At 43.2% G+C, this 16,179-nt stretch overlaps 1 protein-coding gene across 1 annotated transcript in view; it reads right to left on the reverse strand.

The window, feature by feature from the left end:
- Positions 1-12,960, reverse strand: part of DHX15 (DEAH-box helicase 15) — a 47,719-nt gene extending 34,759 nt beyond the window's left edge. Inside the window, exons 1-2 of the mRNA XM_061379714.1 lie at positions 12,826-12,960; positions 4,951-5,299 (exon numbers count right to left, since the gene is read on the reverse strand). Coding sequence (XP_061235698.1) covers positions 4,951-5,299; positions 12,826-12,893 — 417 coding nt within the window. The 5' untranslated portion in view covers positions 12,894-12,960. The remainder of the gene's footprint in view (positions 1-4,950; positions 5,300-12,825) is intronic.
- Between the last annotated feature and the right edge of the window lie 3,219 nt (positions 12,961-16,179).

Here is a 16,179-nt window from a genome sequence, read left to right on the forward strand (position 1 = left end):
TGATCATTCAATTACTGTTCTTTTAAAATTCTATCAACCAGATAAGAAACCCCTGTGCTTTCCTTCCTGTGTTGACGCTCATTTGTCAGTCAGCAGTTTTATGCTCTTGTTAGGAATCTGGAAACAGCAAGAGTCATCCAAAATAAGCAGCTTTATTCACAAGAATTTCTAAGGTCAGTAACAGTTTGATGAAAATAGAGTATTTTTAACATGTTCTCAGTACAGTATTTTATGAGGAGACATCTCCAGGCACAACCAGTTCCAAGTCTACAGACTGAAAAATCCACTCCTCAGTAATAACTTTTCAAGTATTCTTAAAAGCTCACATATGCGCAGGGGAAAAAAACAACACTTGGATGTATTGCACTGATGAGGAACAACAGGAAAACCTGTGCAATTTAAACCAGGGAAATTTTTCTTCTAGAATACCGTTTTCCCCAGCAAAATGGACATAAGTGAACACTAAAACATACCCACAAGCAGACAAGTGTAAACTGTAATGAAAAACTATTTTTTTTTGTAAACGAAGAACATATTTTCATTATACATTAACAAAAAAAAAAACAAGCAAAGACTATCAAAGTATGGCAAGAGACTACCAGACTGCTGACAAGAACTCAAGTTTCTGAAAACCCTATCCTTCTTAAAAGGAAGTTGAACATTGATAGCAGGAACCTGAAACCCTATCCTGTAACATACACACACTCATCTAACAGGCAGCTAAAGGAAGGAATTTGCTTTCCAAGTCCCTAACAAAAACTCAGCTCTAAGCATGTTAGGTGAAGCTTCTGGACTTTAAGCAGAGCAACTCCTGAAATAAACTTTCAAACAGCAGATCTGTCAGTGAAAGCAGCATGAAATAAATGTAATTTAGAAGTAGTTTTCCCCATAACAGCAAAATGTACAGCACTGGTGTCAAAATGCCTACATACATTTCAATGTGTTAAGCCAATTTAGATGACCACCACAATGCTTCTTGTGTCCAGTATAAACACTAGGAAAGTGGCATGTGCCGTACATTCTCTACGTAAACCTTGACTGGGAATATCCTAACACTTCTTAACATCTGGTTCTTACAAAACTGAACAAAGCTAACCTCAGCTTGACTGACACCAAAAACCTACAAATCATACAATCAAACAGGTTGGAAAAGACCTTTAAGATCATCAAGTCAATCCAGTCCCAGCACACTTGTGCTCCAGGCCCTGCACCAGCTCCATTGCCCTTCTCTGGCCCCACTCCAGCACCTCAACGTCTCTCTTGTAGTGAGGGGCCCAGAGCTGAACACAGGATTCGAGGTGCAGCCTCACCAGTGCCCAGTACAGGAGGACAATCACTGCCCTGACCCTGCTGCTGACAGAGGCCAGGATGCTGGTGGCTTCTCGGCTGCCTGGGCACAAGCAGCTCAGGTCCAGCTCCATCACTTTCTCCCAGCTCCTTTCCCATGAGCAGTTTCCAGCCACTCTTCCCCAAGCCTAGAGCATTGCAGGAGGTTGTTATGGCTCAATTGCAGGACCCAGCACTTTGCCTTGCTGAACCTCATACCACTGGCCACAGCCCATGGATCCAGGCTGTCCAGATCCCTCTGCAGAGCTTTCTACCCTCCAGCAGATCAACACTCCCACCCAACTTGGTGTCATCTGCAAATTTACAACCCCAGTATGGAGCAGTATGGAACAATATGCACCAGTACAGACCAATATAGGCCACTATGGCCCCAGATACTCCTGGGGTTTCAATATCTCAGTGTTCCCAGTCCCTGCCACAGGTCTCCCCACTTGCAGCCGTGCTCAACTCCCAATCCCTTCCAGTGCTCCCACTACCTGATGCAGGTGGTCCGAGTCCCTCTCAGTCATTCCCAGTCCCTCCCAGTGCTCCCAAGTCCCTGCTGCAGGTGCTCCTGTTCATTCCCCACCAGACCTCCTGGCTGGTGGTCTTTTGGGGGGGACACCCCAAATCTGGCACTCCCCCACTGTGGGGCTGCCCCCCAGCTCCCTGATATTGGGGGGGGAGGGGGGTGCCCCATGGGGTGGGGGTTTAGGCAACAAGGAGTGTTTTGGGGCTGGTGGCTTTGAGGGGGGAAGCAGCTCCTTCAGCTCCAGCACCCATTCAAGAGGGTTCACCCTCTTTCCCCTCCACCCACTTTCAGGGGTCCCATGCCATCTCTGAGGGTGACAACACTTTTTGGGTGACTCCATTTATATGCAAGGTAACCCCCAGTTTATGAAGTGCCCCTCAGTTTTCACTAAAACCCCAACTTTCCTTTAAAAAAAAAATGTATCAATATCAAAATCATGAGAAATAGCTTTAATTAGCACCCTTTAGCCTCAAGGACTTGTTCAACTCTGAGATTTTCAAATATAACCTCCATAAACATAAGAAGTTATGGACTACACATACAAAGGCCTCTATGATAAAAGATAAACAAACTGAGGGCTGTTAAAAGACTATTCCAAAGCTAAAGGAAAGTCATGTTTTTACAGGGATGCAGGGCAAGAGAGGGGAGAGCACTGCCCTTGTGGCTTTTCTGAGCCACTTCAATTTATTGAAAGCTCTCTGTTAAAAGCTATATGGTAAAATTCCCAAAATTTTCAGTAGTCAAAAAGGCATCAGACTTTTACCTGTATAAATTCTCTTGTGGTCTGCAAGAACAGCAGATTAAGCAATACACAGAACAACCTTGCTTCTGAATATCACCTGCCAAGAAAACCTGCTGACAAGCAAACACCCTACCCTTTACAGCTAGGGCTCTCATGTAAAAGCAGATGCTACTCTACTATGATTCTATTCCACCTACAGAAGAAATCTGAACTATTCTACCAGCACCACATATGATCCCATATTTAAAAGGGAGTACATGTTGTAATTACAGCAAGTACTTAATATCTTTCTAAAGGAATTCAGCACACCCATTCCACCATTGAGCATATCCAGAGATCAGTATCTGCAGTGGCTTGTTTTCTTTCAATGACAACTTGAAAATTAATGGCCTTGGCTTTCAACATCCTCTTCAGTACTTCAGATTTAAGTCTATGTGAAAGAAGACCCTTTTCAAAGTTTTCTCTCCTGTTACTTCCATTGTCAAAACCAAGCACTCCCAAACCTGGATGCTCTACAAGACTAAAGGGAAAACATGCATGGAATAACCAGGGAAAGGACTTGACAGACAGCTGCTGAATCTCAAAGAGACTATCTACTACTGTAGAGACTTCATCTTACCACCACACAAGGGAAGATAAGTTTGGAAGAACAATTTATGTATTTCATATACCAGTAAGAGAAAGCCTAAGTAAGTAGTTCATGTACACCTTCAGTTTGAACATTAAAAGGTTTCTTAATCACAGGTAATCATCTTTGTCTGATCAGTGAATATAAGGAGAAGAAAAACCACCATCCCCATTGGTTTTAACATAGCACAAAAAAAAAGTGACACCATCACCTGCAAAACAAGGTTTTCACTAAGTGGCAGCAGGATTATTTTCAGCTTTGTTCCTGCAGAGAACACTCAATTGTTTCAAAACATATCAGCAATCTCAGAAAGAGAATTCAGAGGAAGCAGTGAAGCTTCCAAGACAGCTTATGTGCTAAATTCTATTTTTAGGAAAGATACCTTATTTTCTGAAAAAGCCTTCACAAACTTAAGTGGTAAAGTAGCAGAACAACAGAGGAGAAGATTTATGCCTGTAGAAGTTTAAGTAGACATCAAGAGCACGCCCTTTAGATCTTCAAGATCTCAGATCACAAGAAAAGAAATCTTGCTTTCAAATAGATAAGCATCAACTTCTTTCATGAACATTCAGAATTCTCCCTTCCAAGCAACTATATAATCAAGCTTTTCTGAAGAATTCTATAAAATCCCCATCTCAACTTATACATGATAAAAGAAGCAACACATACAATGTCATAAGGTACCTTCCAATCAAGACACTGGTTCCTAAAATTTGCAGCAAGGGCATATAATTTCAAACATTTCAGACACAGCTGTAAAAGGTATCCAATGTACTACTATGTCCTTCACATTTTCAAAATTCAAATTTATTTTATGACTAAGATTTATTTCTACAAGACTTACGATAAGTTAGCTATAACCTGTTTCATAAAGGCTGAAATACCCTTCAGCTTTGATTTTCTGCCTGGATAAAAGGAATTTATCAAGACACAGAACAATGAACTTTCTTACATCACTTTTCCACAGATTTTAAATTGTAAATCAAAGGACAGGCTGAAGTTTTGAGCAAGTTTGTTCAGTTATAAATACACAGTGGTGTTTGTCTTCGGTCCTCCCTGTTTACTGGTCACCAAAATTCTTCTAAGGTTTAAGGAGGCTTTACAGATCCACTATCACTATTTTCAGTGCCAAGGAAGACTTTTAAAGCCATGAATCTACAAAAAGAAAGCAATTTTCAACTGCAGCACTAGAAAGCTGTATGACCTCTGAGAAGTTTCAGTACCACAAAAACACAAGCCTCTTCCTCTCAAGTTTCAGTATCACCAAACCACATTATCCTATTAGATCATCCCAGAATTGTATCCAACATTTCAAGTCCCTTTAAGTTCTTACCTATAGCAGTAAGTTTTAAACACTAACAAGTCCCTAACGCTGTAATATTTTTCCTACTTTCCAGCTGTTATGTACACAAACAGCTAAATACACTACTCGGAACCATCACTTCAGTTTGTGGATTAGTACACTTCTGTCTAGCCATTAAGAACTCTTTACCTTCCTTTATCAAAAAGTTATGTACCAATCATAAAACCTAACAGAAGAAGGGGCACTTCTATATTCGTTAAGCAAATAAAAAAAAATCATCAAGTTAGTCTTGCCCACATTGTGTGCGTTGTTCTTACAACAATGAAGTTCAAGAAACCAAAGCAAGTTTTGCACATCCCTATACCTAGCAACAGTTTCAACTTTCAGAAAACTGTAGTATCACACAGATAAGAACTCACCTGTGTTGTTTTACCAGACCCAGTCTCTCCAACTAGCACAAATGACTGATGCCTAATCAAAATATCCGTAAATCTTTCTTTATATTCCCAGACAGGAAGCTGTAGCCTTTTCTTCAGGATATCATAGTATCGTGGAGTATGTGGCAGATTTGTGAAAGGGTTAATACTGTGTGGAATCATTGCTGGCTTTATGGTTTGTAACCCAGCAGCTGCATAATAGGTAGAGTTAGACGAAGGTCGCAAATCTTTTTCCTTGTCCCTTTCTCTGTCACGATCTCTATCTCTGTCACGATCCCTGTCACGATCTTTAGAACGGTCATCACGGTCTCTGTCCCGGTCCCGATCTTTCCTAAAATGAGTTAAGAGACAGCAGAAAATTAGACACTTGAATATTTCGATGCAAAGCAAGAATTTAAATATAACACAACTCTAAAGATACTCAGTACAAAGTGGATGTAAACTAGATCTTTTTAAAAGCCTTGGAAATAGCTATCTGGAAAGATAAGCATCAAACGAGTAACAGTATATGATACATACCACACTCACTGTACATATAAGCGCTACCACAGCTCCTCTCATTACAAGCAAGACTGGAGAAAGCTACCACATGAAGACAACATCATCTTGACCCTCTTCATTTAATGACTATAAAGAATCAGCTGTACCTTCTAGACTTTTCTCGTGGTTCTTCTCATCCCTACTTGCTGCTGCTGCAGAAAAGAGAACACCAAATAGCCTTCTTGCCCATCTAGCTAGAGCGTTAATCCGCAAAAAACAACTCAATATCACAAGTGAGCCCTGAAGTTTGATTTTTAACATCCTACACTTACTTTGTAGGGGTTTTTTTTAATTCAAACTCTTCCATACAATTCTGGCTCAATCAACTTTGGTATACAGGTTCCACAGTCTGAAACCTTGATGTAAAACCAGCCGCTATTCTGCACACAATCATTTACCTTGGAAAAGACCTGTAAGATCGAATCCAACCATTAACCTAACACTACCAAGCTGTATCATCTTCTCAAGTATCACCTCCTACCACACACTTAAAGCAACCAGTATTCACGGATTCCCATTCATTCTAAACACTGTCAAAAAAGGAAGTTCAATGCACTTGCAATAGAAACATAGTATTATTTTCACAGTAGCTATTCACTCAAATTCGTATTTCTGGGTTTTGATCTTAGTGGCAGTTCCCTATTTTGCAAATCTATATATTTGCTCTTGCACATGGTCTCTCCCTGCAAACATCAAAACACTCACAGAGGACATGGACCTGTTGGAGCAAACCCAGAGGAGGATCACAAAGATGCTCAGAGGGCTGGAGCACCTCTCTTGAGGACAGGCTGAGAGTTGGACTTCTTCAGCCTGGAGAAGGCTCCAAGGAGACCTTAGAGCAGCCTTTCAGTACCTACAGGGGCTGACAAAAAGGCTGGAGAGGAACTTATTACATGGGCATGTAGTGACAGGACATGGAGGAATGGCTTCAACATGACAGGGCAGGGCAGGTTCAGATACAAGGAAGAAATGTGTACTGTGAGGTTGCTGAGACACTGGAACCTTCCCTGGAGGTTGCTCAGAGAAGTTGTGGTTGCCCCATTCCTGGCAATGTTCAACACCAGGTTGGATGGGACTGGTCTAGAGGAAGGTGTCCCTGCCCACAGCAGGTGTGCCTCAAACTAAATGACCTTTAAGGTCCCTTCTGTGATTCTATGGCATTCTGTTTGGCCAGAGAACTACAGGTATGTGCTACTAATAAAAATTCTAAACTTATACTAACCCTGTATTTTGAAATAAGACCTGCTTTACAAAAACACCTCATCACATTTTGAACCAGCCAGGAAATTAGCGGCATCTTTGCCCACAAAAATGAGGGTATTTTCAGCTTCTTTTATGCATTATGTTAACTGAAATCCCATCAAAAAGAACAAAGTTAACGCCAGCTTCATATTAAATGCACATATAAACATTTTCAGGAATAGCCATTAAGGGAAACCAAAGCCTCCCCCTCTTTACCAGCTCTAAGGCACACCTGAAAAGAATGAGAACATTTCTAAAACCAACACCCCTGACCAACATTCAACTCCAAAGCTTATTTTTTAACATGCAGCTGGTATTCAAGTATAACTGGAGAAGTACTAAGCAAATTCCTACCTACAAAGAAGATGAAGTAACCAAGATTATATCAGTAATGAATCTCTAAACATGAAGTTGGAACATGCTGCACATTGGAAACAACCAGCACTCTCATGACTCGTGTATAAATGAATGAAATCCATGCAGGGTGTGTTTCTTCCCCTTCAATCACAGAATCATAGAATAGTTAAGGTTGGAAAGTACCTTAAGATCATCTAGTTCCAATCCCCCTGCCATGGGCAGGGACACCCCACACTAAACCATATAATTCAAGAAGACTTCATACAACCTGGCCTTGAATACTGTCAGGGATGGAGCATTCACAACTTCATTGGGCAAACCATTCCAGGGCCTCACACACTCACAATAAAGAACTTCTTCCTTATATCCAATCTAAACTTCCCCTGTTTAAGTTTTAACCCATTACCCCTTGTCCTGTCATTACAGTCCCTAATGAACAGTCCATCCCCAGCATCCTTGTAGGCCCCCTTCAGATACTGGATGGCTGCTAGGAAGTCTTCACACAGCCTTCTCCAGGCTCAAAAGCCCCAATTTTCTCAGCCTGTCTTCATACGGGAGGTACTCCAGTCCCCTATCATCCTCATGGCACTTCCACAGACTTGCTCCAACAGCTCCATGTTCTTCTTACGTTGAGGGAACTAGAACTGAACACAATACTCCAAGTGAGGTCTCACAAGAGCAGAGTAGGAGGGCAGGATCACCTCCTTCAATCTGCTGGTCACGCTTCTTTTGATGCAGCCCAGAATACAGTTGGATTTCTGGGCAGCAAGTGCACACTGAAGCCAGCTCATGTTAAGTATCTCATCAACCGTCACCCCCAAGTCCTTCTCTGCAGGGCTGCTCTGTCTGAATCTCTTCTCTGCCCAGCCTGTAGCTGTGCCTGGGATTGCCCCAACCCAGGTGTAGGACCTTGCACCTGGCTTGGTTGAACTTCATGAGCTATTAACAACCAGTTTAAGTATTTGCAGGTACTGGGATGAACAACCGCGTGGACAGGCAATAACATTAACAAGGAAATAAAGGTATAAAGCAATTAAAGAATTGTACAGGCAGAGTAAAATACAATAACCTGATAACAGCACACACTTCACTCGAAGGAAGAATAAGACACGCTACTAATGCAGGGTGGGTATTGGTTTGTGTTTCAGTAGGGCTTTGTGTGTGTGCACGCTTGCTTCTGAAGGATTTTTATTCTTCAAAACACACCAACAAGCTACTCCACAACCAGTTACTTCAACAGTAAGTCTGGTATCAGAAGCTTCTAAATCACAAATCATGAAGTGTATATTCAGGTATGCTTCAGCCTTGCATAAAGCAGTGCTACTGCTAAGATGAACAGATCACACTGCTGCCAATCCTTCCCATGTGTTGTCTAAGAATTTCAATGGCCTTGTGAGGAACAAGCCCTCCCTAAACCCCCTCCACCAACCTTAGTTCTAGCCCAGATCAGTCTCCCAAACACTCACTTGCAGCACAAGGGAGAGGGCAGCACTGCCGCCTTCTGTGATGGTAGCAATCTGTGCTGGCTTAAAGCATAGATAAAAATATAACCTCAAGAACAAGATAGTGGATTAAATGGACTACAAATATGATCCAGAATGGAAAGTCCTGTTAATCCCCCACTTCTTTATTGAACTCTTACAGCTGTTTAATTGTACAAATAAGAAAACAAACCTATCAAGTTCTACCTGTATTTCAGAAGTAAAAACACTAATCTTAGTCAAGAAAGTTGTCTCTTTCTTGTTTTATAAAAAAGAGAAGCAGGGGCAACCAGCTCTCAACACAGAACAAATACATCATTAACCACACCCCCAAATACTTATCACTTTACAGCAGCATTTCCCCCACCCCAAAGTTTTCCATCTCCCATCAGTCAGCAGACACGTCCAGCCTCCTTTGGCCAAGAAGGGAGAAAAGGAATGACAGTTATGCTGTTACATGAATTTACTAAACTTTCTAAAAATGCAACTTGGCAGTTCTTCATTTATGAACTGTCACATTTAACTTATTTGTCATTACTGCACAAAGAAAACTGACCTCAAACATAGAAATGAATAAAGGAATCATAATTTAACCATATTTGTCTTGTGCCTGAATTTCATAACAGCCTCCATAATCAGAAAAGGTTGGGGATTTGTTTATTTTGCCTCATTTTTCAACTAGTCTTATCTGCTCTCTGCTTTTACTTCCTTATGTCTACACATCTATAATATACACACACACAGATAACAAAACAAATGCCGTGGCAATCACTAAAAGGATGAAACATATAAAAATTCAAAAGGCACAAGGTAAAACCACTGATCAGAGTAAAAGTCTTAAGCACATCTAATAGAACAGTGTTTTTTTTTTCCATTACTAGACGTGGCCAAAGTTGATGCAAGAAAAGCCAATGCAGGTAAAGGAGGAATTCTGTTCATACACAAAAAACAAAGTACAAGTAGTCTGAATGATATAACTCACTAACACACTAACTGTGTTGTTCCAACAACCACCAAAGTTCTGCATGCTTTGGGGAAAAAAAAATATCACAGATTCATAGAATGATCTGGGTTGGAAGGGACCTTCAAGATCACCTAGTTCAAACACCCTGCCATGGGCAAGGACACCTGACATTAGACCACACTGCTCAAAGCCCTATCCAACTTGGCCTTGAACATTGCCAGGGATGGGGCAGCCACAGCTCCTCTGGGCAGCCTGTTCAGTGTCTCACCTCCCTCATAGTAAAGAGCCCGTCATGGCTAATCTAAATCTTACCCCTTCCAGTTTCAAGCCATTCCCCCTTGTCCTGTCACTACATGCCCTTGTCAAAAATACCTGTTCAGCTTTATGCACTGCAAGGCTGCTCTAAGGTTCTCCTGAAGCCTTCTCTTCCCAGGGTGAAGAATCCCAATTCTTCCAGCCTGTCCTTCACAGGAGAGGTGCTCCAGGCCTCTGAGCATCGCTTTCACCCTTCTCTAGGCTCACCCCAACAGCTCCACATCAAGAAGGATGTGGAACCCCAAAGCTTAACACAGTACTCCTGGAGCAGAGAGGAAGAATCACCTCCCTTGACCTGCTGGTCACACTTCTTTTGATGCAGCCCAAAACACAGTCGGCTTTTTGAGCTGGAAGTGCATAGTGACAGCTCATGTTAAGCTTCTTATCAACCAACACCCTCAAGTCCTTCTCTTCAGGACTGCTCTCAATTCAGTCAGACTTTAAACAGTACAAAAGCAACTCAAACAAGCACTGTAACCATAAACCTTCCATACAATTCCCAGTTTTCCAAAGAGATTTTTACTTCATAGTCAACACTTCAGTACTGGAAGAAAGCAGATGTCATGCTGATGCTTAAGGCTATGCCAACAATTACAAGACTGCTGGCCTGGCACTGCTGCCGTGTAGGGCTATACACACCAACGCAGGCCTCACTTAAAAAGAAACTAAGACAATACAGAATAATGTGATATAACTTTCATATTCAGTCAGGTGACCCAGTCTGAATGAAAGATATACTACTCTCCATGTAAAACTAAAGGAGCTAATTCAGTTTAATCCAGCATCCAAGGAGCTATAATAGTTTAATCCAGCTCCAAAACCAAATTGCACAAAGGGCCTCCTGGCACAGAGGAAGACGTGCACATACATGCTAATAACGAGAATCTCTCTGTGCAACTTCCTTACAGCCTTCCATAAGCTGTAAAACTGAACCACCCAAAAATAAATCAAGACAGTGCAACATTACTATGTCTTGTGCTACATGAAATAAGATTCCAAGTAATACTAGAAATAGTTTGCTCACTAATTATGCTTATGGTAACTTGTTCTTAGTACTATACCATTTAACACTTTCACTGGCAGAGGAGGGCACAAAGAAGGGGCACAAGGCCAGCACTTGCATAAGTTTTTACGTGCCATTAAGGTCAAAGACAGTTTAAAAGTGTTACTACTGGTGGGAATTAATTTCATAGAACCATAGAATAGTTAGGGTTGGAAAGGACCTTAAGATCATCAAGTTCCAACCCCCTACCATGGGCAGGGACACCTTGCTCTAAACCATACTACCCAAGGCCTCGTCCAGCCTAGCCTTGAACACTGACAGGGATGAAGCATTCACAACCTCCTATCTATTTCAATAGATACAAAATGGTAAGACTATAGTTCAGGATGACAGCAATCAGTAAAAACAATGCCAAATAAAACCATATCAAAACTATAAATCCCATCAACATACACACAAACAAATACTGAACTGTGATTATCTATATAGCCAACTATGACAGTTGCTCCACTTTTAAGTAACACCCAGTTTGGGCATGACCATTTGAAAATGTTACAAAAATCTCTGTGTACAAGAAAAGCTGCATACACACAACTTCTCTGCATACACAGAAAAGTTATTTCAACTTCTGTCAAATTGTGCAAAAATGTATTAAAGGGGATAGACAGCTCAAATACATGTTTTGAAAAATAAAATTATGGAGATCCTCCATATAGGAAATAGATGCTCAATAATAAACATTCAGTTTTGTTTACCAGAGAAAAATGCAACAAACTGTAGGGGTTAAAAAATGAAGCTATACAAGTTTGCCTTTAAAAAAAAAAAAAAGAAAAATAAAGGCAAGTTTTGTAAAGAGTGTTTATCGGGGAACACTAACTGCTACACTAGACTTCGGGTTATTGCAAGCTTTGACAACAAGATTTTCCTTGGGTAAATACTCTAGTGCAAAACAATGCTGTTGGACTTCAGAAGTGGATTAATTCACGGAAGTCTTTTGTGCTCCACCGAGAACACACAAGATAAACACAGTATTTGTGTTCCTTGAGACTTCAGAAATTTATAGAGCCATCCGTCTCCCCAGTGCCCAGTTATGCAGAGAAGGCTCTAAAATAACTGTGTATAAAAAGATCAGCAGCAGGGCAGTATCTGTGTTCCTGAGGTTTTAATGAAAATCTACTCAAGCTTGTACAGTAGCCCTAAAACTTTCACCTCTGCAACTAAACAAAAAATAATGCAATTCCTCACCTAGCCCCGACCCCAAAACCCATCTCCCTATCAACCGGTGAAGTCAACCATAACCCTGCCGGTTACCGACTGAAAAACGTTAACAAAGGAATAACGTTGCTACAAGGGTAGGCACTAATTATACAGGCGGAACAAATCTCATGCTGACCTCTATGGCCTCATCTCCCAGACCTCTCAAAGCACAGAGAGAAAAAAGAAACAAAAACAAAAGAGAGAGAAATAAAGGATAAAGACGGGAGAGAGCCGCAGACAAAGCCGGGCGCAGGGAGTGGGCCGAGCCGCGCGCCGCCCCCGGCTCCGCCGCGCCGGGAGCCCAGCCCAACCCAATGCCTGGACCGGCGGCTTCTTCCCCTTCCCCCTTTCAGCGCCGCAACACGAGGCTCTCCTCACCCGCTCCCAGCCGCCATCCGTCTCCTCCGCCCCACCGAGAGAACGATCCCCCGCCCAGGCCTAGCGCTCCTGAGAACCGCCGAGGCTCCGGGGCCTGCCCAGACAAGGCGGCGCTGCGGGGGGGCTCGAGGCTCGGCTTCGACAGCTGCAATGCTCTCCTCCCTCTGGCATGGCGGCCGCCCTGCTCCCCGCGAGGACCCTGACCCACGAGGGGCGGCCAGAGCCAAGAATAGGGAGCGGATTGAGAGGCAGCTGCTGCGATGCTCCCCCTACACCCACCACAGGCCGCGCTCCCCTCGCTGGGCCGCACCGCCCCTTACCCGTCGGTGGACCGTTTCTTGCTAGAGCTGTAATCGTCGCCCAGATCTAGGCGGTGGCGCTTGGACATGGCGGCGAGCGGCCGCTCGATGCGGCAATTGGGAGGGCGAGTGGCCGGCGCCGGGTGCTGAGGGACGCGCTCTCCGCTCCGCAACCAGTAGCGATGGCAGCGGTGCCGCGAGGCCAGGCACAGCGGATAAAATGGCGGCCGGAAGGAAGCGCCGGGGCTGCGCGCGGCGAGGAGCGCGCGGGATGGGGGTTGGGGGGAGGGAGCGATGAAGGGGGTGGAGCGCGCGCGAGCGAGCTCAACCCGCGGTCGCGTCTCGGCTCGCGCGCTCCAGCGGTCGTGCGGTGTCCGCCATGGGGGTGGTGCCCAGGCAGTGAACGCCTGTGGGATGGGGTGCAGGGGCCCAGTTAGGGCTGGCTGCCTGGCCGCTACCGTTGGTGCCCTGCAAGAGCAGAGTCATAGAATCATCCAGGTTGAAAAGGACCTTCAAGATCATCGAGCCCAGTCATTACCACAGGAGTGCCAAGACCACCAGTAAAGTGTGTCTCTGAGGGCCTCGTCTGTACAGCTGAATGCTTCCAGGGACACTGGTTTGACCACTTCCCTGAGAAGCCAATACCTGATCACCCTCCCCATGAAGAAAGTTTCCCTGGTATCCAATCTAAACCTGGCAGAGCCTGAGGCTGTTACTTACCTCTTGTCGCTTGTTACTGGGGAGAAGAAGCTGACTTCTACCCCACTACAACCTCCTTTCAGGCAGTTGAAAAACCCCTTTCCACAGGGGTTCCCCATTTCACTTACTGTTAGCCCAGGTACACATTCGGTGGAATAGGAGTTCCCCAAGGGAGTTTAAACCAGGATAACTATCTTGGTAAACTTATTTTAGGCTGCCACAGATTTCCCTGGGTACATAAGCCTTACATGCAGAAAAGGCAATCTTTCAAGAGTCATCTGTAGCAGCAGAAATACTGGATAACCAGGAATGTTAAAGCTGCATACAGCCTTTAACTGCTCAAATGCCAACAATAAATATTCATGGTGGCATATTTCATGAGGAAAAAATTAACTTTCAAAGGCCCAGAAACATTAGTTTTTGCCACTTTCTCTTGTCTACTGTGTCTATGGAAGGTTACCAGGGAAAGGAAAGCCTGCGTTCACAACACAAACGCCAGTAGACCAGTTTAGTTCTACTACATTAAAGCCTCCTAAGCATGAGTATGGCGACAATGCCATTTGGTAACACAGTTCCTGCAGTGAAACAAGACACATGAGTTCAAGTGCCATTTCCTCGCTACAGTTAAGTTTTGCTTGAACAGTTACAGCTGAAATTATTTTTCACAATTCCAAGCAGCATAACCACCAGCAGAAAACTGCAAGTTTAAGCCTGGTCTGGAAGAGTTGGTTCTCAGAGTTGTTTCTTGTTCACCTCTTAAGAACTGGATTAACTATCCACACAAGCAGCATTAGTCTTCTAACAGAAGGCACAGATGAGCAGGAAAAGATGAAGACAGGCAGATGAGGAGATGTCTCTAAGAACCATGTCTTCAGGTCAGAAAGCACACTTTGTGCTCACCGAGCAGCCATTGCTCTCACACAACTTCCTTCAGTGATTTCTGCGATTTGCCAGCACTAAGCCTCAGCACCTGCTTCCCCTTCCAGTGTAGTTGCTTGGTGCCTCAGCACAGCTCATAAAAGCCAGTCTTTAGGAGCTCCTGGAAAGCCAAGAAGCACTGCTCCTCATACATGTGAGAGCTATTTTGAGAATATCAGCTACTGGTTGTTCTGTTCCCTGTTCCTCCTCTCTCTGTTCCCAGCGTGTTTCATGCTCCTTTACCACTAGCGTAGTGATTTAATACCATAGACAGGTAACTTTAAAACAGAAATTAGAAACATCTCTCCTCATCCAGGTACACTTGTTGGAAAACACGCACTTTGCAAGGCTTGCTTCCGTCACTCTTTGCAGCCCTGCCAGAGATTACCGCAAGCTTTGTTCAGCTACTTGAGCACTCATTCTCTAAGCATTTTGGTCAAAGGAATTGAGTTAGTTCAGATGTTTTAAATAATATTTTTTTTTTGTTAGCTCAGTCTTACTGTGAAAGCAAAGGAGCATACCCATAAATGGTTCAGCTAACAAGTATGAAAGTGGTGAGGGGAGATCATCTAGCAGCAATGACCTGTTCAACAGGTACAGCCAGGTCAGCAAGCAGGTGTTTGTCCATAGCTTCATGTTCCAAGGATTTTCTGGGATTATATCTGTATAACTACAAAAATATTTCATATATTCATGAAATTTTTGTGCAGACAAATCCTTAGGTTATTTTTTTTTTTTAACAGAAGAATGTTCCTGTCCCTAATTTTAGATAACAAAGTGGCACCCACAGCTCAACTGGAGTTCAAGACACCAGTGTAATAAAAATAACATTTTGCTGTTTAGAGTTATCAACCAAAGTAAATATTCTTGAAAAACTGAATTTTGAGATTCTCCTGTGAAGCTGGAAGTAAATTTTCAAGTTCTGTTACAAAAAACACTGGAATATCTATGTCAGAAGTTGCCAGGGAATAAATGTTACAGGGTGTCTATCCCAAATTCAAGCTTATTTTTTGTGATGCTGTGCTAGTGTACACAGAGCTGTGTTCCCAGAATGGAGCTACAGGAACACTTCCTGCGTATGTCCCCAAGTGGATTTTAAATTATGTCTCTCTTAAACAAAAACAAATTATTACTGAATTAGAGTGAATAGTACACATTTAGGTTCTCAAGAGAGAAATAAATAGTGGCCAGGTCCCCCAGAAAGTAGGAAAACAGGGTAAGATGAAAGCATTACAGGCATTAGTTGAGATGAGCAGCTACTGCTGTGCATTTCTCAGAAGACAGCATCCAGCAACAGGAGCCTGGAGACCTCTGCAGTTACACATTCCAGATCTTGTGTGCTCCTCCCTATGCACAGCAGCGTAAAGCTACTTAGGGTCTTGCTCCACATTACTATACAGCCAGCACTAGGGAAGTTTCTGCTTTAGGGGGTAGGAAAAAAGGAGCAGATATATCAGATGATATAAGATCTTAGGCTTAAACTATACCTCAGTGGCAAATGCAAAAGAGAAGGAAAGTAGATTGTATGTTCCTTGGGGTGAGCAGCTACTTGAGCACTGTGCCCCAGACTGATATCCCACATAAAACTTCACTCTGGTAGCAACTTTGCAAACTCCTCAGCTCATCCTCCACCCAACCGTGCTTTGAGCTATATGACTGCATAATAAATGATCTAGTCCCATCTCAAAGAGTTTACAATGCAAGGCCTTCATCCTGCAAGCACACACATGCCTTATTTTACTAATGCAAATAATCCTT

The sequence above is a fragment of the Neopsephotus bourkii genome, unplaced genomic scaffold (genome assembly GCF_033783945.1).
Source record: "Neopsephotus bourkii isolate Nb327-2 ecotype Australia unplaced genomic scaffold, CSIRO-AGI_Nbou_v1 NB_1780, whole genome shotgun sequence".
In the NCBI taxonomy this organism is placed as follows: Eukaryota; Metazoa; Chordata; class Aves; order Psittaciformes; family Psittacidae; genus Neopsephotus; species Neopsephotus bourkii.